Source organism: Dicentrarchus labrax, unplaced genomic scaffold, assembly GCF_905237075.1.
Source record: "Dicentrarchus labrax unplaced genomic scaffold, dlabrax2021, whole genome shotgun sequence".
NCBI classification, from domain to species: domain Eukaryota; kingdom Metazoa; phylum Chordata; class Actinopteri; family Moronidae; genus Dicentrarchus; species Dicentrarchus labrax.
The window spans coordinates 32,761,149-32,785,384 of NW_026136721.1; the positions used below are offsets into that span (position 1 = coordinate 32,761,149).

Genomic DNA, 24,236 nt, shown 5'->3' on the forward strand with positions numbered 1-24,236 from the left:
GCTACACAATTTCAATTCAATTCAATTTTTATTTATTTGTATAGCGCCAATTCATAACAGAAGTTATCTCAGGACACTTTTCAAATAGAGCAGGTCTAGACCGAACTCTTTAAAACATTAATTACAGAGACCCAACAGTACCACCATGAGCAAGCACTTGGCGACAAGGGCAAGGAAAAACTGCCTGTTAAAAGGCAGAAACCTAGGACAGATCCTCCGGCTCTAGGTGGGTGGTCGTCTGTCTCGACCAGTTGGGGTGAGAGAGAGAGAGAGAGAGAGAGAGAGAGAGAGAGAGAGAGAGAGAGAGACCTGGACCTTTAAGTGCCATACACACTCTCCTTTAATACATACATTTCTGCCTCACCATCAGGCATTATCTCTGTGCAGTGGAGTCACTTTATGGCCCACTGGGATTTCTTGTTTGCATGGAAAATGAGTTGAGCATGTAAATAGCCTGACCCTGCTTCATTCCCATCAGACTTACTTGCACTGGGGAGTTGACTGGGAGCATCACTGTTGCTAGGTATCATTCGTTACATCAGCCTACCTACCTGACTACCTGACTACCTGACTCACTGCTGCTCCTTTTAGATGGGAAAGTGCTCTACAAAATATATGATTAGATACGCTTAATCCAGAAGTTATGACTTTGTGCATGCACTTTGCCTTTATTCCACTTATTATCAAAGCATAAAGATACCTCAACCTATCTCTAAGCAATGTGCAGATCCAAACGAGCTTTGGGAAATATTGATTGCCTTTTTTTTTTTGTGCCTTTTTTTACCTTTGGACTTACAAACAGAGGGGGAACCGTTCACTGTCTGTCAGAGCAACATGTCTGGTTAAGTGCTTACCGGAGATGCTAAATAAAATCTGTTAAATCAGAAATTCAGACATCAGTGAGCCCCCAATGGACAGTGAGATGATTTCTCAAGAAACAAAGGACGTGGAGTGATGCAATGGCGCTCGGGCACGGCTCTAAGAAGTCAATTTCATGTGACCAGGGGGTCACTCCTGCTTCTCTGAACAATGGGGTCAGTATGTAGTCTGATATTTATAATCTAATATGTCATATTAATGTATGTCATACCTGTGGAGTTGTTAGGGTAAACATGGTTTTAACAGAAATATATATATATGGATATATATATATATATGGATATATATGTAGGTCTTTCTTTAAATTTAAAGGAAATTGTTTTGATTTTGAATGTCGTTGGCCCTGGTTGTGAACTAAACCTTCTATAAGACAAAGAAGTTGCGTTTATATGCACAGTCTGAAAAGCCAGTTAATGCAGATGCAGGAATACAACATTTTGGCATACTGTATACACCTGAAGGCTTTTGGGTGCAGCTGAAAAGTGCCTGGTTTGCTGTTTCCTGCACTTTAAACCCCTTCCTGTCATGTGTTTCTCGGTGGATGAGTCTCACTTTAGTTTAGTCCATTTTAAAATACTTTACCATACACTACTTAAGAAAAGCCTTAAAGGGGAACTCCAACCAATTTCACACATCATAGTCTATTTACAGGTATTGATGAAATGCAGATGTGAAAATAGCAGGCAGCAACCTCCGTAGGTGGCAAATGAAGCCAACAATGCTTATTAAAATTAAAATGTTTACAGCCTGGTACCAAAATCGGTTTTGGTCTCTATAGCTAAATACCCTGTTCCCGAAAACTGTTTATATATATATACTGTTTATAAACCATGTAAATTATATTAAGGCTTAAAGTTATGCATAAATAAGGGCAAGGCCTGCCTCATTTTCACACACGCTCTGTGTCTGTGCCCATTTTTGGATTAGCCAGGAATTGACTGTGGGTGTCGATTTTTAATGATACAGTCTATGGGAAAAGAAAGTTGTCACCTTTAAAGCCTTTTGTGGCTCCAGAATGAGCTGTGAATTTGACTTATTGGGGCTTAAGACTACAAGAAGGAAGTGAGCTTAGCAGACCTCTGCAGATCAAGTTGCATTGTGGGTAATGTAGGCGGCATACTTTGACAGGGGAGTGGAATAAAAAAAGATATCGAATGTGTTTAATGCTAAATTGGTGGTTTATTCTTATAAATTAACTGTTAAGATCGTAAGACAAAAGAAAAAAGAAGTATATATATATATATATATATATATATATATATATATATATATATATATCCACATTTTTAGATTTTTTCAGTCAGATTACTTTTAATTCAGGAGCTTGGTAACAAGGAAAAAAGAGTATGTTCCAACAAACTTTGCTGATTTTCTTTGCACGGGAGCAAATAGGATTTAAGTGTGCAAAATGTGAAAATAGCAGAATCTGGAATTTTATTGCATTATTATTGTTATTATTATGTTATAGCAGCATTATAATGAAGTATTGTAGTTCTGAAGAGATGCCCTGACCTGCAAATCTTGTTGAAAACATGTTTGTTTGGTACAGAACTTGAAAACAACTATGTAGCTAAACCAAATCCTCTGGGGAAACATCTCACTGCCTCATATGCCCTGATGTGCCCTCACTGACACTGTATGAAAAGACACTTCAGACTGGATTTTACAAAGCAGATTTTAGATTTTTAACAAAAAAATATATTTTTTTGTCGGTTCTCCAAAGATAGAAGCTGGTGGACAAGCTGTGGCTCCACCCACCAGGAATACTCGGTCCTGCAAGTGTATTCTGGCCTTCCTCATCATCCTCCTCCTAGCTGCAGGAGTCGCATTGGCCTGGTACTTCCTGGGTAAAGAGTTTTCTCTCTTTCTCATTATTTATTTATTCATTTTCAGTCATGCTAGCGACATGACTCTGTCTGTTAGTCTGTCCCCCGTTTTGGCTCAGATCATAAGACTACGACTCAATTTAGACTTATAATTACAATGACATTTTGGACAGATATTCATGTACATGTTCAAGATGGTATTCATGGTTCCCAGAGGATGAATCCTAATGACTGGAGATCTCTTGATTTTTCTTGTAGTGTTACCAGGTCAGGTCTTCACGTATCCAGTCAAATATCTGATCGAAATTTAAATTTGGCTTCCTAGACGATGATTTTTTTTAGCAGCACATTGACTTAGATATTTTTTATTTGATTTATTTGACATCTCAAATAGATAAATACTCTATATATACTTAGTAAAACATTGCAACATATTCATACATACTAAGTATATGCTGACATTAGCATTTTGCTCAAAGCACTGCTGTGCAGTCTCACAGAGTCGCCTGCTAGCATTGCTGTAGGCTTTTAAGTTGTGTTTATTCATGCTGTGTTATTCTTCATACCATCCTATGTAACAGAATACAGGGTTTGGGTGTTGGAGGATCGTGTCCAGCAGCAGTACACAGCCTACCTGTCCATCCTCAACAGGAACTTCTCTGCTGATCTGTCCTCTCACAACAGCCCTGCATTCAAGAAAGAGGCCAAGGGAGTACAGAACTTGGTAAGCACGGACAATGAATTCCTCTGATACTAATGTACACCTGGTTCACACCCTAAGGGACACAGACTGCTGCTGGTTTTTCTATATTTCCATGTCATTTTCACAATGCTTTAACACTACCTGACAGAAAAGAACATCAGTAGTACACCTATTGGAAACCCTTTAACTACACTTAGATTAATTCAGATGAATGCCGATGGAATAGTGTTATCAACCTAGGCTAGCATTCAGGAGTGAATCTGAGGGAGTAACAAACATACTGAATTAAATGCAAATTGCAGTTTTATATGAGAACAGGTGATATTGTCTTTCTCTGTCTTTCAGGTTGAAAACATAATGAAAGGTTCGAGTCTTTCTCGATACTTCAACTACACCACTGTGTTTGCCTTTGGGTATGTGGATCAAATTTTTTCATATACAGTACAGTAATAATGAGAGAGAAGAGGAGATGGGGCGACAGAACTCACGTACAGTAAATACTCAAGTCTGCAAACATGTTGCACTTATATTGAATGCTTTTAAGCAAGAAACACCTGCTTAAAGAAAAGAAAGCTGTTGGTTGATGAGGCTGATGACTACCTTCTATGGGGGGGCTGCCTCAGCAGTAGAACATGTGACCACGAATCAAGATGTCCCCAGTTCAAATCTGTGTGTGCTGCAGTAATATTCACTTTTCCATTTTTAACAATAAGCACCACCGCCTTTGTTTGCTGCAGGGAGGGGAGTGTTGTGGCTCACTTCTGGATAGTGATGTCCGTGCCAGGCAGCCATGTTGAAAAGGTCACGCTGGAGACAGTCACCAGGAGCCTAGAGAAAGGCCTGAAGTGGTACAGAGGGTCAGATGAGGAGGAGATTGCCTGCTTCAGTGGATACCTCCTCCACCTCCCCTCTCTGTTTATCAGTGGTGAGAGCAGAGGAAGGAACAGTGTGTGTATGTGTGTGTGTGTGTGTGTGTGTGTGTGTGTGTGTGTGTGTGTGTGTGTGTGTGTGTGTGTGTGTGTGTGTGTGTGTTCACCACCCTCAATGATGAGAGTGAGATCTGTCAAGACCATAACTGGCGCTTTGTTAGCTCTTTGTTAGCATTATTAGCATTATCACCCTGGATTTACCTAATTATCACTGTATTTTTCGATTCAGTATATTGCAATATATTGTGATACTGTAAGCAAGGCAACATGCTGCAATGTTTTTACAATCTTACTTTGTCATAGTGTGAAGAACATACCATGCATAAAATCTGAGTTAAAAAAAGTCTATTTTTTTCTTGCATCCCTAGTGAATCTGCAAAGATTTCATTACATATCACTTTTTATGATGTGTGCATGTGTGTGTAAGACATAAATTGTGTGTGAGGAAAGATGGGAAGTGCTTTATTCCTTAATGTCTCTGTGTTTTTGCTCTGCTCCCTACAGAAACCGACTCCAAAGTTTTAGAGCTTTTGAAAGCCTCGTTTGGTATCACACGTTATATTTATTTCATTCGTTCATCATTTTAAATCTTTTAATTCATCCATTTTGATTGACCTGTAATTAGCCTGCAGCACAAATATTTCCCAGACCACACACCTGCCAAGATTAGTTATGCTTGAACAATTACTGTTCAAGGGGTTTAACAAACACTTGATGTGAATTTGAGTTAATTTAAGTGTCAAAAATCAACCATGAACTTGATTCTGGATGGCATATAAATCAATCAACTACTGTGACATGAATCTGGGAAAATTTACTTCAACAGAAATCCCACATAAGACCAGCTCAGCTTCTAATTCTCATTTTTTGGCACTCTCTCTCCAAGACTGTTACCGCTATCAGAAGGTGGTGTCCAGCAGCCCTGTGGCTCTCCGTGGCCCTAACCCACAGCGATCCTCCTGCATGTGGCACCTCCAGGCCGCCCCTGGTTCCCAATTGGAGCTCCACATGGAATGGCTGCTGCCTGAATGTCAAGACAGGCTGGTGGTGTATAATTCCTTGACCCCCTCCGATACTCATCTCATCACATCGTGAGTTTGATCATCAGAGTTAGGCAAATATTTGCAGTGGCATATCAGGCCAATATTTGATGTTATTGAACATCGGATATCGGTCTGTCCTCCTCTTAAGAAATACAAATTTTCTCAACAGTCAGTCATTGGATCATTTGTAAAGGATGACCTTTAAACCTTTCACTTAAAAGAAGTCACACACTTTCCTACTGTATCTCTCTGTCTGTCCATCCAGTGTTTATGGCTGCAGCAGACATGAGAGTGTGGTGCGTGTCCTGTCTTCAGGCGAGTGGATGACAGTGGTTTGGAAACAGGGTTTATACAGCTACAAGGACCCCTTCTCTCTGTCTGCACAGGCCTGGAACCGCCAGGGTAAGACCACCTGAAAGTCCAGGCCTTCTTTTACCAGTTCAAAATTGTTTCATACAATGTTACATACATATAAAATGAGAGGAGACACACAATGAGTTGAATTCAGCCTGAGTGAGCAGAGACAAATAACCATTGCTTTTTCATAGAATAAATCCAGTTGAAAAGGTGCAGGAAGAATTGTTAAGATTACTAAACAAGACTAAGAGTCTATGCCAGCTGCTCTTCAACACTGTATGAACAGTGGTGCTTTGAGCTAAATGCTAACACTACCATGCTCACTTTGACAATGCTATCATCTTGATGCTTAGCAGGTATAATAACAGTTCATATCTTAGTTAAGCATGTTAGCATGTTAACATTTGTTTATCAGCATTGGGGAATCAGCATGGGCCTTTCTTCGGTTTTGTAGGTATTTGGTTATGAACATAAGTATAGGAGAAATTTTACCTGATGATAGGGGCTTGAGAAGAGATAAAGGGATCACCATTGTTACTGCAGTTCCTCCTGAGAAGGACATGAATTAATCCTCTAAAATCCGCTTTATCCTCTAGGGACCAAAAATGTTTGATACATGTTCAATTATTGACAATCCATCCAACATTATATTTTGGTCTGGACAAAAAGTGGTGGATTTGACGGTCCAATAGGGCAACATTGCTATTACGCCATGCTAGCATGGCAAAAAATATTACAGGATACCAAGATATTGACATTAGTTCGCCCAGCTAATCTTCCATATATTTTTATTTTTATTTTTAGTTAGCTAGCCTGCTGATCTGTCACTGTTTTGACATGCAACTTTTGTCATGCTCTCTAGAAATGTCTGTTTACTCAGCAGCCATACGCCCACTTATGTTTAATTAGACTCAGTCAATGACATACTGAGTAATCAGCACCCCCAACACAGCCTATTTAATACCATTTTTGGACCTGATCATGCCATCAAAATCTGCAGGTTCTGTTTTTTTTAGCAGCAGGTGGAATTCTGTCACGTGTCCTGGATGCTGCAGTATTTATGATGATCTTTTATCCTCTGAGTTCTCCTCCTGTCTTTCAAAGTTGAAATTAACTGATGCCACAAAGTAGAATGGATTTGTATTGTGGACTGACAAACTGCCTTTCTCTTCCTCAGAGTGTAACTCCACTATAGAGCTGCAGGCAGTATCGGGGGTCCAGGGGACACTCAGGACACCTTTCTTCCCCAGCTACTACCCCCCTGACACTAATTGTACCTGGAGCTTTACTGTAAGACACTCCTTTCACCCATATGTCTTCCTCTTCTGATTGATTGGGTGATTGACTCATCCATTCCTAGAAATCTGTTAACCATTTACAACCTTTCATATTAATAATAAATGTATGTTTTTTTTATTGTTCTGTGTGATTTCAGATGCCCAGTGTAGGTTTGGGCTTGTCTCTGGAATTTGAGGGATACGAGCTCAGCAGAGCCAGCTACAACCAGGCCTGTACCCAGGGACAGTGGATCATCCAGAACCGCAGGTAGGCTGTGCCACAGTGAGACTAGCTGGTCGGTAAGAACTAAGGGGGGGCTTGGCATTGATAGTCAAATGAACCTGCAGTGTGAATGGATCTAGGACTACAGAGCCCAACAAGATTTTATGAGCAGCAGTCAAAGCCTTACTGAGTGGTAACAGACCTCCAACAGAGATTAACTGAAAAGTCTGCACACCACAACTACACGAATGTTTTAAGTCATACCCTACTTCTTTAGCATGCTTACTGTCAGACAAAAAAAACCTTCATTTAGGTGATGAATCTAACTCGAGAGAGATCTTAACTAATTAAAGTCATGTCTATTTATAACTGCCACCTGTGTGTGGTTTGGTGTGTGACAGGAAACATGCATGTAAAAATGTTCCATACAGCTCACGATGTGCAGACCTTTATTGGTTTCATACCAAATAAAAAACACAAATTAACTAAATTACACAGTAAAAATGTTATACTCAAACCACCACATTATTCTCTTGTGTGTTGGACAACAGGGGGCAGCAGCATGCCATGTGAGCTACAAACTTTTCATGTTAGCCAATTTTTTATTCAATTTAGAGGCATTTTACAATTTTATTTATATATTTCTATTTATATTCAGTTCAACATATCTTGAGTGCTTTGCTTTAGGGCACTACATAATTATATCGTTCAAACCTGTGGGCGTCTTATAGAGCCATCTTGTTGTCTCTGCAGGGCAACATACCTGGAGTTTCCACTGGATTTAAGTGTCTCTGTCCTTTTTTCAGACTGTGTGGTACCAGGGGCCTGCAGCCATACAATGAACGCGTCTTGCTGCTCTCCATGACAGCCACTGTTGTCATGACATCAGAGGTGTCACTCACAGGGCCCGGCCTTCAGCTGCACTACAGTGTCTTCAACCTATCAGATCGTAAGTTGTGGATGCAGAAGAGACAGCCAAGACAGACAAGAATTTTGTCTAAATTAATTTCTAAGTAATATAATATATTGTGTTTCGTTTATGTTTATTTAAATTGTGTGTGTGTGCATGTGTGTTTTATAGCTTGCCCAGGCCAGTTTCTGTGCACTGTTAATGGCCTATGTGTTCCCATCTGCGATGGAATCAAGGACTGTCCCAACGGACTTGACGAGAGAAACTGTGGTATTTATTTCACGCTTTATTTGTTGACACATGATGCAACTTAAAACATGAAGCCAGTGAAGCCAAATGATACATTTACTCTCAAACAATGCTGAGTTTGTCCCAAGCTTTTCAAAATGAATGAACTACAGCCAGTGGGACGCAACAAAACTCTTCAGGAAAAGGACACAGGATTGTCAGGGGTGAACAAAACATTCCCACACTACGTGAGCACACATAGAAGAAATTACGTTTCTAGTTTTGTTTAGGGCAGGATTGTTTAAACATCTGTACTATGAGCCTTGTTAGCATGCTGCTCACAAAAGCTGGCTGGTCTAAAAGTCTGAGGGTGATGCTGATCTGATCTGATCTGATGAGCCTGTTCTTTCTAAATCTTCTGAATCCATTTGGGAGCCAGGCCGTATCTCACAATGTGAAAACCTGTGAGATTTGGCAGCTTGTCAAGCTACAGTGCTATTATTGGTTTGGCTCTTTATGTGTGACTACTGGTCATGGATTAACCATTAATTAGAAACTATTTAATATGTGATATAAACACATCAGAAAGTCAAAGATTAGTAAATTTAGTTTGCATGCATATAATATGATGATTTTCTGTAGCATGAAAGCTCCACATTGCATGATTGTGTAAACTTCTAACTGTTACAGAATCTGTTTTATACAACAGTTGTATAATGTATAATGTTTTTTATTATGTGGAGACACGTGCAAGCTGGTACATTTCCTGTGTGTGTGTGTGTGTGTGTGTGTTTCAGTGTGTGTGGCACAGTTCCAGTGTCCAGAGGACAGTCAGTGTGTGGACTACTACAAGGTGTGTGACCAACACCCAGATTGCCCTGAAGCAACGGACGAGATGAACTGTACTGATGGTAACACAGTCAGCTCTTCACACCATCACAAGCACATCCCACACCCAAACACATACACACACGCACGCACGCACGCACACACACACACACACACACACACACACACACATTGTGCTGTCACACACTGCAAATTCTAATATCTTAAGTTTAATCTTTGCCCTTTATATGTGTTATTTGTGTTGTTATTTTACCTTCAAAACAAACCAGTCTATTTATTCTGAATAATACTTGTGGTGTACAGTATAATCAGAAGTGCAACAGTAACTAAGAACAACAACTAACTCTTTGTCCGAAATGGACCATGTGGAGGCTCTAACAACAGCAAAGCAAAACAATTAAATATAGTTTGTGTTTGTGTGTGTGTGTGTGTGTGTGTGTGTGTGTCCAGGTGTGCAGTGTACAGATATGACCTACGTGTGTGCTGATGGCACTTGTCTGAAGAAGCCAAATCCAGAGTGTGACTTTGTCACTGACTGCCCCGATGCCTCAGATGAAAAACAGTGTGGTGAGAAGATAAAAACGCCTAGTTTTCACTTTAATTCAGTTTGGGGCGTTTTTTGACTCCATACTTTTACATTTTGTCATGTCTTTGTGCTCTTGGACAGGTTTCTTCTTAAGCTTAATGCCAACCTGCTTTTAAATTAAACTGAAATGAAACAAATCATTAAAATCTGATTTCATTAGTCTATACTCGTCTATACTTTCTGTCCATATTTGCAACTATGTGTTTTAATATTTTGCTGTGTGTATTCAGACTGTGGCCTGAGGCAGTTCTCCAGCCGTATTGTCGGGGGGACCAACGCCACAGAGGGGGAGTGGCCATGGCAGGCCAGCCTTCAGGTGCGTGGCACCCACATCTGCGGGGGCGCACTAATCTCCAGCCAGTGGGTGGTGTCCGCTGCCCACTGTTTCTATGACGATCGGTAAGTGCTGAAAGAGAGGGGAGGAAGTGGTTATTGAGGTGTTAGAATGTGCTTTCAAAGCAAAAACAATTTCAGGGACTTTTTGTTTATTTGTTGAATTTGATGAACCACCTTTAGCATTTTAGTCCTCCTTAAAAAGTCTTGTTTACCTTTCTGTTTTTATGTGCAGTCCTGCTGTTGTCTCTTGGCAGCCTAGAGAGTTTGACTCAAAGCCAATGTATTTATGTATTTATATACAGACATGTCTTTCAATGCCAGACTCAGCAGGCTGGCTCATGGCCAAAACTATTGCAACATCCTGTAGAGGATTAGCAATTCTTCTCTCTTAAAGCTCCTTGTATGGTGATTAAAAGCTTGTGCAGCATTTAGTGAGTGTTGAAATTTCAGTGGACAAGGACCATTTTGTTCTAAAATAGAAAGTAAATGTGTTGGTAACAGTCAACAAGTTATTTTAAGTTGTGCTACAGAAATAATAACAAGTCATACTTATTGCACATGTAACACATAGCAACTCTTTTTCTCCGGCTGCAGTCTTTACTCCCCCTCGATGTGGACGGTCTACCTGGGTAAACTCCTGCTGAACCGCAGCAGCCCAACTGAAGAAGTGGCGCGAGTTCAGCGGATCCACCTCCATCAATACTATGACGACGATACCCACGACTATGACGTGGCCCTGCTGAAGCTTGACCGGCCTGCCACCATGCTGCTGGCTGGACATGCTCGACCTGCATGCCTGCCTCCGCCCACCCACCAGCTGGAGCCAGACCTGCTCTGCTGGGTCACCGGGTGGGGGGCTCTCCGCGAGGGAGGTGAGGATGGAAGTGGTGCTTTGGGGGATGTTGAGAAAGGATAGGGAGTGAAATGTTGGTTGTGGAAGTAGTGTAGGTGGTAGAGAGTGGGATATAGTATTAAAACCAGAGTACCTTTAACTTTCAAAGTGGCTTATAGCAGTGGTTCCCATTTTTTTGAGCTTGTGACCTTTTAAAATGCAGCAGTGTCTGCTACCTGCCATTACAGGTTGCATGTTTGCAAATTGTGAGGACAGAGACAGCGAGAAAGATGCACAGCAACAACAATAGCAACAACTATAATAATAGAAATGACTTATAATGATGATCATGATGATCATGACGACAATGCAACCACAGTGATGGGGAATGATGAATAACAATGATGATGATAATAATATGACTAATATAATTCTAAGGACCTTCCAATCCTTATTTCATAATATAAATTTGTACTTGTTATATGTCAGAGTCAAGAAGAGGAAAAAAACATGCAAAAGTTCATAAGAAAAAAATAAATAAATACACTATATAAATTTGTACAGCCCCTCAGATTTATCTTCCAACCAGCCCGCAGCTCCCAAGTTTTCAATTGCAGACATAAAGTATGAGCACAATAGGACAGTAACAGTTCAACAAATAAGAAAACTAGTTGCAAGGACTAGTTATGTTGCAAAACGGCTTTTCATTCATCCTATTATAATTCCCATACAACCTCAGGCTAAGTGGTATGTGTAACCTAGAAGGACACATCGTCATACCCCGTAAAGAGACACTTTTAAATTAAACTATGCAGTTGAATAAACATGAACCCTTTTAAGATAGACTTTTATTTGGTGCTATTGACTTGTAGGTTTATTTCATTAAGACTGATACCCACACAGTATTTGTTTGGTTATAAAGTTGTTTTATTTCAGGATTACAGGATGAGCTGTAAACTTCATTGGTTTATGTATCATGCAGAATAATGCAGTATTTTCACAGGAAGTGATTTTATATGACTTGTACAGCCTTTAAAATACCCATTTTGTCAGTGGCCCTCTGAAATAATGGCCCTTGATGTGGGAAGCCTTTGTGGGGACGGTGATATGGAGCAATGCTGATGGGTATGCTCTTATGATAACAGATTGAAAAACCCCTGAAATTAATTCTTTTATATTAAAGAGTCAGTAGTATGTGAAGTGATGTGGGTGGAAGAGTGTGGGTTGTGCGGTTTGAGATAAAGTGTTGGAAACCATCTTCCGGCACACAGTTTCATAAAACTTGTAACAGGATGTAAATTGATTTCTTAAGTTTGTGAGAAAAAGTTGGTAAATTTGTGTACATTAAAGTGCGGGTACACATCTGTATTTCCAGTGAAGTGGTTTCTTTTCAACGTAAAGATGAAAAATGTACTACAGTTTCGTTATACTGCTAGCAACCAACTGTGTGTACATAAAAAGCGCAACCCCAGTCACACTGTGCATTTTCAGGGTGATTATTGTAGTGTGTTAAACCACAGTACGTTTAATGATTTCTGCTAAAGCTGAGGAATCGATATGACTGCAGTATGTCACATATTTTAATGTGGGTTTGTGTGGTTTGACGATCGTTAGCTCTAGAATTGACATTGAGTGGGTGAATCAAACCTGATCAGTGAAGATAAAATTATTTTTTTTTCCAATATAGCTAAATGTGAAAGTAACATTAGGAACGGGAGGTGAATGCAGACTTTATTCTGAAAATATGATTTATGCATTGTCTCTGGTGTATAGATAGAAAAATATGGAAAGAGGATACATTTTTTGGCCTTCACTGGATGATCTTTTCCCTTTGACCTCTTTAGGCAGTGCCAGTAATGTGCTTCAGAAGGTGGATGTTCGTCTGGTAAGCGAGGAAGCTTGTGTTCGTTCCTACGGCCACCTGGTCACTCCCAGAATGCTTTGTGCTGGTTACCGCAGTGGAGACAAAGATGCCTGTCAGGTACAGAAAAACATATACATACAAAACCAGTAGCTATACTTTTCATTTCATTTCACAACCCAGTTTTAATTTAAAGCTGCTCTATATAATCAATACATTTACATCAACAATAGGTTAAACTACTGCATGAAATAAAAGATGACACTCACAGTGACTTAAACCCAAGGAGAATTATCATCTGACCTTGCAGTTCCTCTCAACTTGAAGCAACTTTAAACTCATTGTTTTGATATTACAGCCTGGATACCTTTTTGGTTGTTTTTAACTGCAACAGTCAGTTTTCCAGTTTTCAGTGAAAAAGCTCTAACAAAACCCACTGTATGCTACCTGACCAGCACCAAACAGCAGCCAAACAAAGTTACAGACTTGCTTGTGAACATAGTGGAGCAGTTAGCAGCTAAAGAGCCAGATATTTCTCTCAAGGAAGAGGCAAAAGGGCCGTGAATATTGGACCAGCTTTGAGTTGGACTTTTTAAGGTGTCAATGATGCGTTTAGAGCTAGAGTTGCACTGCCCCCAAGTGGCTAAAAAAAACCCCAATCAATTCATGGAGGTTTAAATACATACATACAGCATACACTTTCAGAGGCTTTGCATTTGGCATTACACAGAGTTATCTAATATCCAGTAGGATTCCTGTAATATCTACAATCATTTGTTTTAAATTTTGGTATGTACTGTATGGTTTGGGTAGAATCATCCAGTCAGGCTCTATGTAGTCTCTCTTTTGAAAGTGGAAACATACTTAATGAAAAAATAAAATTCTCATGTCTGCTAGTTATTGCATCTCAGTGTAAATACATATACAGTATGTTGGATGCATCCCGAACGGTGTCGATTTTGTACTCCCTATAAATAGTGCACAAGCCATAAAATGAGTTTTAAAAGCCAGACATCAAAGAACAGAGTGATATCATAGTTGAGTCACCAGTATTGATCATCCCTCTTGTCAATTATTATGTGGTCATTTTGTGCTGTAGAGACATTAAAATATTACCCCCTGTCCCTTTAACATTGTCTCTTTCAGGGAGACTCTGGTGGTCCCCTGGTTTGCCAGGAGCCGACGGGTCGCTGGTTCCTGGCTGGGGTGGTGAGCTGGGGCAAAGGCTGCGGTCGTCCAGACTACTATGGCGTCTACACTCGCATCACAAGGCTCACTGTCTGGATCAAGCAGGTCATCAGCAGCCCCTGAGACGTTGGGGATCTTCATCATCTTTACATCAATACCCCCATAACCTGAAGCTGGGTGCACATGAAATCATTATCCACATGAGGATTAAAAGCGCTTGCAGATGACTTGAGATTGCTTCTCAGCCAGAAAGCAAGGTGGTAAAGCATAAAAGGCTTTATTCCAAAGTCATAAAGTAATAAAGCTAATAATAATCAACCTTATTTATGTGGAACCTTACAGAATTGATATATATATATAAGTGTTTATGCAGTTAAAAGAAACATGCCAAAATAATGATGGAATGGTAATCAAGGACTCAAATAAAATAAAATATTTTTTAGAAGTGAATAAGAAAAGATCCATTTTCAGAAGTGATTGAAATGTAATGATGAAAATGATGATAATGCACAATGAAAGAAATTTGACTAACTTTGTAAAAGCTCATATAATCCCTTGTTTGATTATTCACTCTTTTACAGAGCAAGTCTTCTACATTTTAAAGACATTGAACTTAAAGAATTTTCCCATAATAAAGTATCCTTCTGTTTCGTAATCAAGTCTGCAATATACTGTGTTTGTTTGCATGTTTGGCTGCAAGTGAATATAAAACACAACAATACGTGTCTACAGCCATATAGCAGCTATTTCCTAGGACGTAGAATATTGAAATATTTTGTCAAAGCCCTTTGGCGTCTTCTAAAAGATACCTTGTAATAGTTTTGTTACCTAAAAATTGCTGATGAGAGTGTCATTAGCTTTGCAGGTGTTGGGTCATAAACCAAAGTAGTGGACCTGTGACATCTCCCTCTTGTGGCCATACATGCTACTGCAGAGTCAATACTTCACCCTTTGGCATGTGATTTCACGAGATACTTTGCAGGTGTAATTTTAATGTTCTCTCTCACAAGCTGCTTTTGAGAATGTAAGAGGCTATTTTCTGGGTCTATGAATCACTGTGTCCAGAGAGAGGCAATTTTTCTTTTCAGCCAATTTTATTATCAACAACAACAATATTCTCAGAGGAATTGTGAGGAGGTGCTAGAGCTTGGCACCCTTCCCTGGAGCTGGATGCTCATGAGTCATTGTGATTGGTAAACAAAACTGGAACAGACAGCGCTTGTCCTATCTATCTATCTATCTATCTATCTATCTATCTATCTATCTATCTATCTATCTATCTATCTATCTATCTATCTATCTATCTATCATCCTCTCTCTGTCTCATAACTCCCTGCAAACCCCCTTCTCCCACTCATCTTTTTCACTTTCAAAATGAGCTCTAATCCCCAGAGGATGTTTCAATATTTTGAAGTCCCCATTTTCAGTGTAATTGGTATTTTATTAGGCTGTAAACCATAATGACAGTTCTGCTCTATGAGGCATAACAACAGTGCTAAAACTGGCCTCTAGGGGCCACAGAAACCATCCATCATGGCAGTTGACTATACAGTAATGTTCCATGATTAGAAATGACCTTCACCATTTTCTATGGGACATTTTGACTGATTTTGACATTTACATTCTAAAATATAAGATATGTTTCTTAAACATTTTAAGGATTTGTTCAATGTTATTTACCCAGTGCTATTTCTGAATGACATCACATCATTACACAATTTCTAAGTAAATTTCAAGCTCTTTGCTTTGCCTGTCATTAAGGGGCGCCATTCAACACAATTAGCAAGTTTATGGATAAATAAAATACAACTTGATCCCTAGGGGTATTCCCAGTTATTAATTACCACGTGCCCCTGTGATAAATTTAATTCACATCACACTGAGATGGTACAGCTGGGACTTAAACCCACAATCCCCAACTCCCTCTTGATGTAATATATAGTAAAACACCTACATAAACATTAAAATTAAAAATGCTATCAGACTTGGGACATGTTGAGTCTGTAAATGTAGTCCAAATCCACTAAAACGAAGAAGAAATCTGTTATATATGTTTTTTATGTATGACTGTGAGTGTCAGTTCTTGGTGCTCTCTTTATGAGACGCAAAGTCTACCAAACTGGGCCACTGAGCTAAAGTTGTAGCATGTATATAAATAAATAAATAATCAAAAATCCAGATTTTCAGCAGACAACGTCACAGACATATCCCTAGAGGTCTTAAAATCAAGGTTCTGGTGTCTGTTTACCCACAGAATTGGATGTTTTTCTTAAAATGTGTCAAGATCATGAACGTTATTTCCCTGGGAGGTTAAAGGAAACGTTGCAGTGTCTCCGTTTGTTTTCCTGCATAATGAGCTGTTTCCCACTGCCTTGGAGGAGTAGAGTTTTTTCAGCTCACTGATCAACAACAGTGCGGAGGAGAGTGCCAGACAAAAGGTGTATGTTTGATTAAGTTAAGGAGGTGGCCTGCAGCTCCCTTAGCCTCTTACTCGTCAGTCACCTAATCAGTCATGTGCTTAAACAATTCAACAGTCCATCCACATATATTGTAGATAAACAATCAATCTGTATATTTACAATATCAGGAAAGTAGAAGAGTGATTACCAAAATTGTGCAGAGAGAGCCAGAAGGAAAAGGCCGGCAGACTCAGCGTGGGATGTTGATTAAATTATGGATATCGGCCATCTTGCAGCTCTTATGTTTTGCTTTGCCAATGAAAACAGTTAGGAGGACAGATGGAGCAGATATCATTCCCGCCAAACAGAACAGTATAATGTATGCGTTGTCTAAACTCAAATCTTATTAGACACTGACCACAATATTTACATTAGGTATGAACGAGCATACAGCACTGAAAAAATGTCATCCTCATAAAAACTGCAAAATATATTCTTAGGAATACAGACCCCTTCCAGAGCCATATTTCCAAAGATTCTGTGTTTTTTATTCTGGAGTTAAACAAGTATAAAACAACAACAAAAAAAAACAACAAAAATCCTATGCTGCAGGGTTTTTTGCATTGGATTTAACGTGATTTCATTGCTTTGTTAACACAAGTTATAGGCACAAATCAAGTAGAAATAATCAAAATGAAGGAAAAGTGACATCAGAGTATACAATAGATGCCAGCAAAGGACAAAACCAATCTCTGTACATTGTTTTTGAGATGGTTATTACTCTGGGCTAACAAAGTTGAGGATAAATTGGAAGCTTTCAATGGCTGGAATCAACTTCTCTTCCATTTTGACCTGGCAAAATTGTTGACGACTGGAAAAAACAAGCTGTGGCCAATGTTTCTAGGCCAGAGACCCTGATGACCATCAACATCTGTTTCTCTGGTCATTTAGCTGTTTGGGAAAAGTATGGACACGAGTTACTTACTGGTTGAGGCTTGATTATGAATAGCTAATAAAAACAAATAATATTGAAATAATATAATATAATATAAAATGTAATAAAAAAACATAATATTAATAAAACAGATAATACACATTGTGTGCTAGCATTAATAAAACGCTTGCATTCTGTGAAGTGATTTAAGAGAATAAACCTGCAGGCCTCAGATCCTCAGGCAAGAAGCTTCCAGACCTGAGAGGTTCTGACTGCAGGGTATAGAGGAGCAGCAATTTAACAATTTACCTGGGAGCTCAAGCACAGGAAGTAATCAGTAAAATCTTAAAATAAATTCTAAAAGCAGAGCAGGTGTATTTTGTCCGAGCTGAAGGCATGACAGTTTTGTAGGTTATACCTAAACACAATAAATTACAATCTAACAATCTATCTAACCAAGATTAAATAAAAGCACGTGTGACCTTCTCGACATCAGGCAGAGGGAAAAAACAAAAGATTCTTTAGATGTTCCTCAGTCAATAAAAACATGACTGAACAACTTTTGTACCTGTTTTTTTAAATGAAAGGTCACTGTCAAATATTGTACCCAGGTTTATGGCTGCAGGGAGCAAGGTTGTTTTTGTATAATTGGGATAGTATTTGGAGAAGCACAAATAATTATTTCAGATTTGTTTTTACCACGTATATCAATGAGCCCATGACCCTGTCTCCAGTTCATCGCTTTTCCTTGAACCACTTTTGATAAGTACTGACCACTGCAGACTGGGAACACCCCATAAGAGCTGCAGTTTTGGAGATACTCTGACTCAGTCGTTTAGCCATGACAATTTAGCCCTTGTCAAAGTCGCTCAAATCCTCACACTCAGTGTTATTCATTTCACCAGTTAGTGGTGAAGTGATCAGTGTATTGTTGTGTGTCATCTGCATAATAATGATACTAAAGTTTGTGTTTATGTATAAAATGTCCCAGTTTCAGGATGTAGGCACAAAACACCAGGGATCCAAAGGATGGGGCCTTGGGAAGCCACAGAAGAGGAGGCGTCACTTACCATTACCAAAAACGTTCTGTTGGAGAAATAATTGAACAACTCAAGCACAGTATCCTAAAACACACTTACAACATAGAAGAATACTACACAGTATGACCCAGGTGGGACTTGAACCCACAATCCCCAGCTCCGGAGGCTGATGCCTTATCCATTAGGCCACTAGGCCACTGGAGAGGGCTGTTTTTTAGCAGAGACAAATAGACACAAAGATTGACAGCTCCATAATCATTGACTATGTTGCTATTTAATATTAATTTGGCTATGAGAATAAGGTTCATGATTCCTTGTAGCTTAACCCTTTATCGGGCGAGGAACCACATATGGTCACCTCATTATGACGGTTTTAATTACACTTCTATGGCATATTTTGGTGTGTTTTTTTTTTATGGGTGATATACTAATATACACTTCAATGTTACGGCTTTCTTTCAAAAATAATTCAAAGTGGGCTTGATCTTGATTTGCTTATGGCTTATTTATTACATATTTTCATAGTATATTGATGTGGCATATTTCTTTTGCAGCAGCTGTCTGCACAGTCCTTCTATGGGAAGAGGAGGTCTGCTGTGCCACAGATTGTTGTTGTACCAGCCCATGTAGACATATTTGAATTTCAGACTAAAACTGACTTTTTCAAAAAAATCAAAACAGAAAAAATGTCTTCTTATATCCACCAATAAATTTCCAAGTATTTCAATGAGTGCTCTATAAAGGCTTAAAAGTTGCTTGTTCCAGAGAAGTTCTGAGAGAAAGCATCGAATGAATAAAACATCAAAAAGTTCTTCCAAGTGCTCTGTGAAAAAATCTCTTAAGAGGTTGCCCAAAGGAGATTTTTAATCAGCAGTGCTTGTCAGATGGACCCAAGAACTATCAACAGTTTGTTCCACAAACACACTGGACATAGGAGTTGGGAAATGGATGCAGAGAGTAGTCAGGTTTGAACTGGGGATCAGTCAAATGCTCTACCACTGAGCTACACCTCTCCTCATTCTATACTCTGTTACCCTAACACATCATATATGAATGAATCATAGCAGCTGGGAAGGGAATAAGTGGACCTTAACATATTTACAGTCAGAACCAAACTCTCATAATGGTGTCCTCCTCCAAAGAAGTGGAGTATTCCAGTATTTAGGCCAAGTATGAAAACGCCCAAAAACGGTATTAAAGTATTCACAAATTCCAAAGAGCCTCTTTGACCTCAAAACCTCAACCAAGTAGGTCTCAGTCACTGAAACACATTTAATATTACACAAGTGAACAGTCATATCTAACTCTTAACAGCTGGCTAAAGTACACAAACACACTTACGTGCTTCAGGGGAAATTCAAATCTGATGTTTAATAATATATTTGAATAAGTCAATATTCCCACAAATGATTCACCCATGCTCAGTGATATGTGCATGAACTGTGCTGACCTTGACCAGATCAATATGTGTGTGTGTGTGTGTGTGTGTGTGTGTGTGTGTGTGTGTGTGTGTGTGTGTGTGTGTGTGTGTGTGTGTAATTGTGTATGTGTGTGTATGTTTGTAGGTTTTTATATCTGGCAACCTTGGACATATTCAGCAACTTACTGTTAGAGGTTAGCACATCAGATACGCTTTCATAAATGGGGTCAAATCACAAAAAAGATTGTGCTCAGTTTTGTAATAATATTGTATAGCTAAAGCCTGTGTGTGTGTGTGTGTGTGTGTGTGTGTGTGTGTGTGTGTGTGTGTGTGTGTGGATTAATAACTTTGTCCACAGCAACATGAAATCCACTTAATCTCCATCCAGTAGTTTACTTGCTGTCCTCAGGGCTGCTAGATTAAAACATCTTCACTGGACTCACTGAACCATGAACACTGGCCTCGCTGTAGTGTAAGCTGTGTCCTCGCACACAATAGGATTTACAAACCAATTTTGCACAGTTATGGAAAAACTGAGTAGATGCCATGGATGCAGGCTAAGATGCACTGCATTTGTCATCATAACTCAAAGAAAAATGCAAGAGCGTGAAGGGAGGCTGCTGTTTTTCTTGAGAAAGACCACAGGCTCACCACTAAATTGAGATGTGTTTTATTATCAAGCAACTCAATACCTTTACAAAACTCTATAGAAACAAATAGGAATTACAACAGCCTAATCCCTGTTGTTAAGAATTTGTGCCACGTGTGGTTTGGTAAAAACACTGAAGTTCTTTTAGAAACATAAGATCAGAAACAGAGCAGAGATATAACTCTAACAACTCATAAAGAAGAAGTCAGTTGATAATACAGCCTTGGATCAACTAGGTACATGTGGTGGAGTATAATAATGAATTCCCAGTGGTAATTATGAATCTATGAACACAGACTCCACTATTCTGATGTCCGGGGCAATAACACTACTGTTATTCCATTGTTAGTCTTCTGGCTTATGTTGTAGATTTTAATGGTGTTGAACAGATAACTCCTGTAAAGTGCACATTCCAAGTATCTTTGAATTAGCTGCACTATTTCTGAAGCAGTGAAGGCCAAAGTTGTCTGTCTCTGTTTCACTTTCTCGTTCATTTTGTGTAGCATACAATAATATCTTTAAATGTTTGATTACTTGCAAATCTTTCTCATAAGAAGATCATAGTTTTATGTGAATGTTTTCGTCAGTGCATTAATCTTAGTAATCGACTGGTGTACTGTCCAGGGTTTACCCTAAAAATGAGCTGTTGGCCCCTGTTGACTCCCTTGTTCCTTTCTCTCTCTGTTCATGGTAAAGTTTAAGTTGCTGTCATGCTATGTCAGCAGGCATCATCCAGTGCATCTGGTGCCATATTGCTCCAAAGGCCTGTCGTTCCAAAAATAGGCTATACACTAGACTATAACCAACTTATGTTCATAACATAACTGATTTAAATGACATACTAATTTTAACCCAAACCAAGAACTTTTCCTACCATACCAAACTGCAACTATTTCACACTGTTAGACTTGTTTATATTAATGTTAACCATGGCAACAAAGGTCACCTGACTTCGTTTTTTGGAAGAAGCAAGTGGGCTTTTGTTTTTAGGATAACAGGCTGTTGGACATATTGGCTTTCAGACCAATGGGACATTTTTCTGATTATTGGGGTTTCTAAATATGGGCTGTTGGAACAATGGGCAGTCCCTGTGCATCTGAGGTTGACGTAGTTCAAGAAGTAGCTTGAAGTGTGGACTAGTGGAAATAGGAATAAACAGAAAGCAGTCAGCAAAGCAATTTTTCGTGGACAAATGTGTGTGACAAAATCCATTGCAATCCATTCGATACTTGTGAAGAAATACCACTCTGGACAAACGTGGCCATTACCATCCAGAGCCAAACCATGGGGTGGATAAAAACAGCTGCTTGCACACTTTACTCTCTATGAGCTGATGCAGGTTAATGGCCTTCTCCAAAACTGACAACTGTGAAACCCCAGAAGTGGGTTATTGTTCTGCTTTATTCTGTTTTTTATTTATTTTTTTATAAAAGCCAACAACTAAGTCAGGGACACTCAGAGATCTCTGACTGACAGTCAAATCCAAAGCCTTGTTCAAGACTGATCCCATACACAGACAGTTCAATTTGAACAAATGGATCAAAAACAACATAATAAGTCAAATCTGATGGCGACGGAAAAGAACATACAGGGATCGATCATCCATTTGTCCCTTTTTACTTCAAATTCTAAATGTATGTACTTTATCTTAATCATTAAAACAACGTTACAAATACTGATAACCAAGGTAATAAAAGTAATAATAATGTGTTTATTTGTATAGCACTAACACTAAATAAGGTTACAAGGTGCTTGATTAAATGCACAGAAATAAAACAAAGATAAAATATAAGTAACACAAAATACAGTTAAAATATAAAAATAAAACAACACAGCAACAATACCAAAATGTACAAGTCAGGCATAACAAAGGCTTTCCTGTAAATATATGTTTTAAGCAAAGAATTAAATGCAGGTAATGTACTGACAAGCCTTGGGTGCAGTCACCCTTATTCACCAGCATTGACCCAGGGACAGCTAACGAGGGTAGGCTTGAGAATCTAAGGTTACAAACTGGAGCGTAGGGGGTTGAGAGCTGGGGGCTAGACCATGTTGGACTTGAAATGTTATTAAAAGAATCAGAATCAACCCTGAACTGAACTGACTACCAAGAAAGGGAGGCGAGAATTCAAGTCCAATATAACCTAAGATTGGTGTTTGAGCAGCAGCATTCTGCACTCGCTGTGACCGAGACACTGAGGATTTACTCAGGCATGTAGACAGTGCATTGCAATAGTCCAGGTGTGAGATAACAAAGGCATGAATAAGTCTTTCTAAGGCATGAAAACTGACAGACTGATGAATTAATTACTTCATAATTTATTAATTCTGGTCACATCGAAGTAGCAGGATTCAGGTTCAGTTTAGAGTAGAACAAACATTAGGAACTGTAATATAAGTCATATTTAGGTTGATATCTCACACTGCTTTTGACTCACAATTATGGTGCCTGATGTGTCATTCACTTAGTTTTTTCTATTTTTCAAAAAAAAGTACTGTTTCATTATTCTCCATCTCACCATTGCTCCCCTGGGCTCCTCTCCCTCTCATTCTTTGCAGTGATGGGTTAAACAGCTGAAGGCTGTGTGTTTTCGTTGTGGTTGAGATTTATCTTGGGAGTAGTGGTTAGACTGGGAGAGAAAGAAGACGTGGGAGGATTGTGTTGAGTGTGTGCAGAGGTCCAGCAGGAAATACGCAGAGAGAAGGAGAGACAAAAGAATGACCAAAGACAGGCAGATGGATAAGGAAAGAAGCAAGACTTTGAAGCACACATTTTGTGATGATCATAAAGAGCTACGGTCTTGCACAGTGTCCATGTTAGCCTCTGCAACCCGATTAGTTTCTGCGACTCAACTGAATTTTTATGGAGGGTTTCTTTTATTAATCTTTCTGAAAAACTAAAAGAAGTAGCCTAGGTAACAAAAGAGGTAATGGATGTTTTGCTTAAGTCTTAAAGGTCTTGCATGGGTTTTTTGCCCTGGGCAAAAGAAAACATGGACACCTACACACAAAATCAAATACATAACCAAATCTTGCCTGTGGAAAATCATAGTAAATCACATATAAAACATAAAAGACAGACATAAAACAACCATAGGAGCAACACAAAGATGGCTTAGTCATCATAAAATGTATACTGTAGTTTTTTTGTGAGTGGCAGTGAAAGATAAAAATGTGAGGGGAAAAAATGAAGAGAGACAGCAAGAGAAAGAGATGCTGAGAATAGAGAAAGAGTGAGAGATAATAAAAAACGAATTATACTTTCTGACTTGTGAGCAAATGCATGAAGTTCACTGATAAGTCTGACCCACATTCACTCCCTCTTCAACTGACTGTTGATCAAAACTCTGAAGGGCTGCAGCTTATGGCAACTCCCTGTAGTTTACCTCTATAAGAGGAAGTAAGCAGAGGACTGGAAAGTGAAGTTTACATGTCAGATACTTTACATTCATTGTTGCATTTTCAGATTGTTTTCTTAAAGTTTACTGTTCACAATAATGTTAAGGTTTTAAATGTTAACTGGTCATATATTTGTAGAGATGGATCCCATGAGATTACCTGGCAAGCAAGGTACAACAAATCATGTGACTAACAATTTTAACATCTGCAGCTATAAGTTGTCAGTTGCAATTGATGTGGTTTTAAAGAAAGAGATAGATTATGTCAAAGAGACAGAAGAGGAAGAAGAAAAGGATTATATAGGGGAAGAAGAAAGAATACATCTGAGTACCAAATAGTGCTTAATAATAACTGGGCTTTAGACTATG

At 39.0% G+C, this 24,236-nt stretch overlaps 1 protein-coding gene and 1 non-coding gene across 3 annotated transcripts; one reads left to right on the plus strand and one right to left on the minus strand.

Annotated features, from left to right (window-relative positions):
• The first annotated feature begins 546 nt into the window (after positions 1 to 546).
• LOC127354469 (transmembrane protease serine 6) lies at positions 547 to 14,682 on the plus strand. Of its 2 annotated transcripts, XM_051384390.1 has the most exons (18): positions 547 to 1,034; positions 2,603 to 2,726; positions 3,287 to 3,429; positions 3,754 to 3,821; positions 4,146 to 4,333; positions 4,842 to 4,883; positions 5,224 to 5,428; positions 5,646 to 5,782; positions 6,915 to 7,027; positions 7,173 to 7,282; positions 8,044 to 8,186; positions 8,319 to 8,417; positions 9,173 to 9,286; positions 9,675 to 9,791; positions 10,041 to 10,209; positions 10,741 to 11,018; positions 12,823 to 12,959; positions 13,986 to 14,682. In XM_051384390.1, exons 1-18 carry the CDS (start codon positions 960 to 962, stop codon positions 14,148 to 14,150), a joined length of 2,427 nt encoding a protein of 808 aa, XP_051240350.1. In that variant the 5' UTR covers positions 547 to 959; the 3' UTR covers positions 14,151 to 14,682. The 2 variants fall into 2 exon arrangements, with proteins under 2 accessions (XP_051240350.1, XP_051240351.1); XM_051384391.1 differs by lacking the exon at positions 4,842 to 4,883 and having other exon boundaries at positions 548 to 1,034.
• A 3,841-nt stretch (positions 14,683 to 18,523) lies between these two features.
• On the minus strand, positions 18,524 to 18,596 carry trnar-ccg (transfer RNA arginine (anticodon CCG)). The gene has a single exon. It is a non-coding gene; the product is annotated as a tRNA-Arg (tRNA).
• Between the last annotated feature and the right edge of the window lie 5,640 nt (positions 18,597 to 24,236).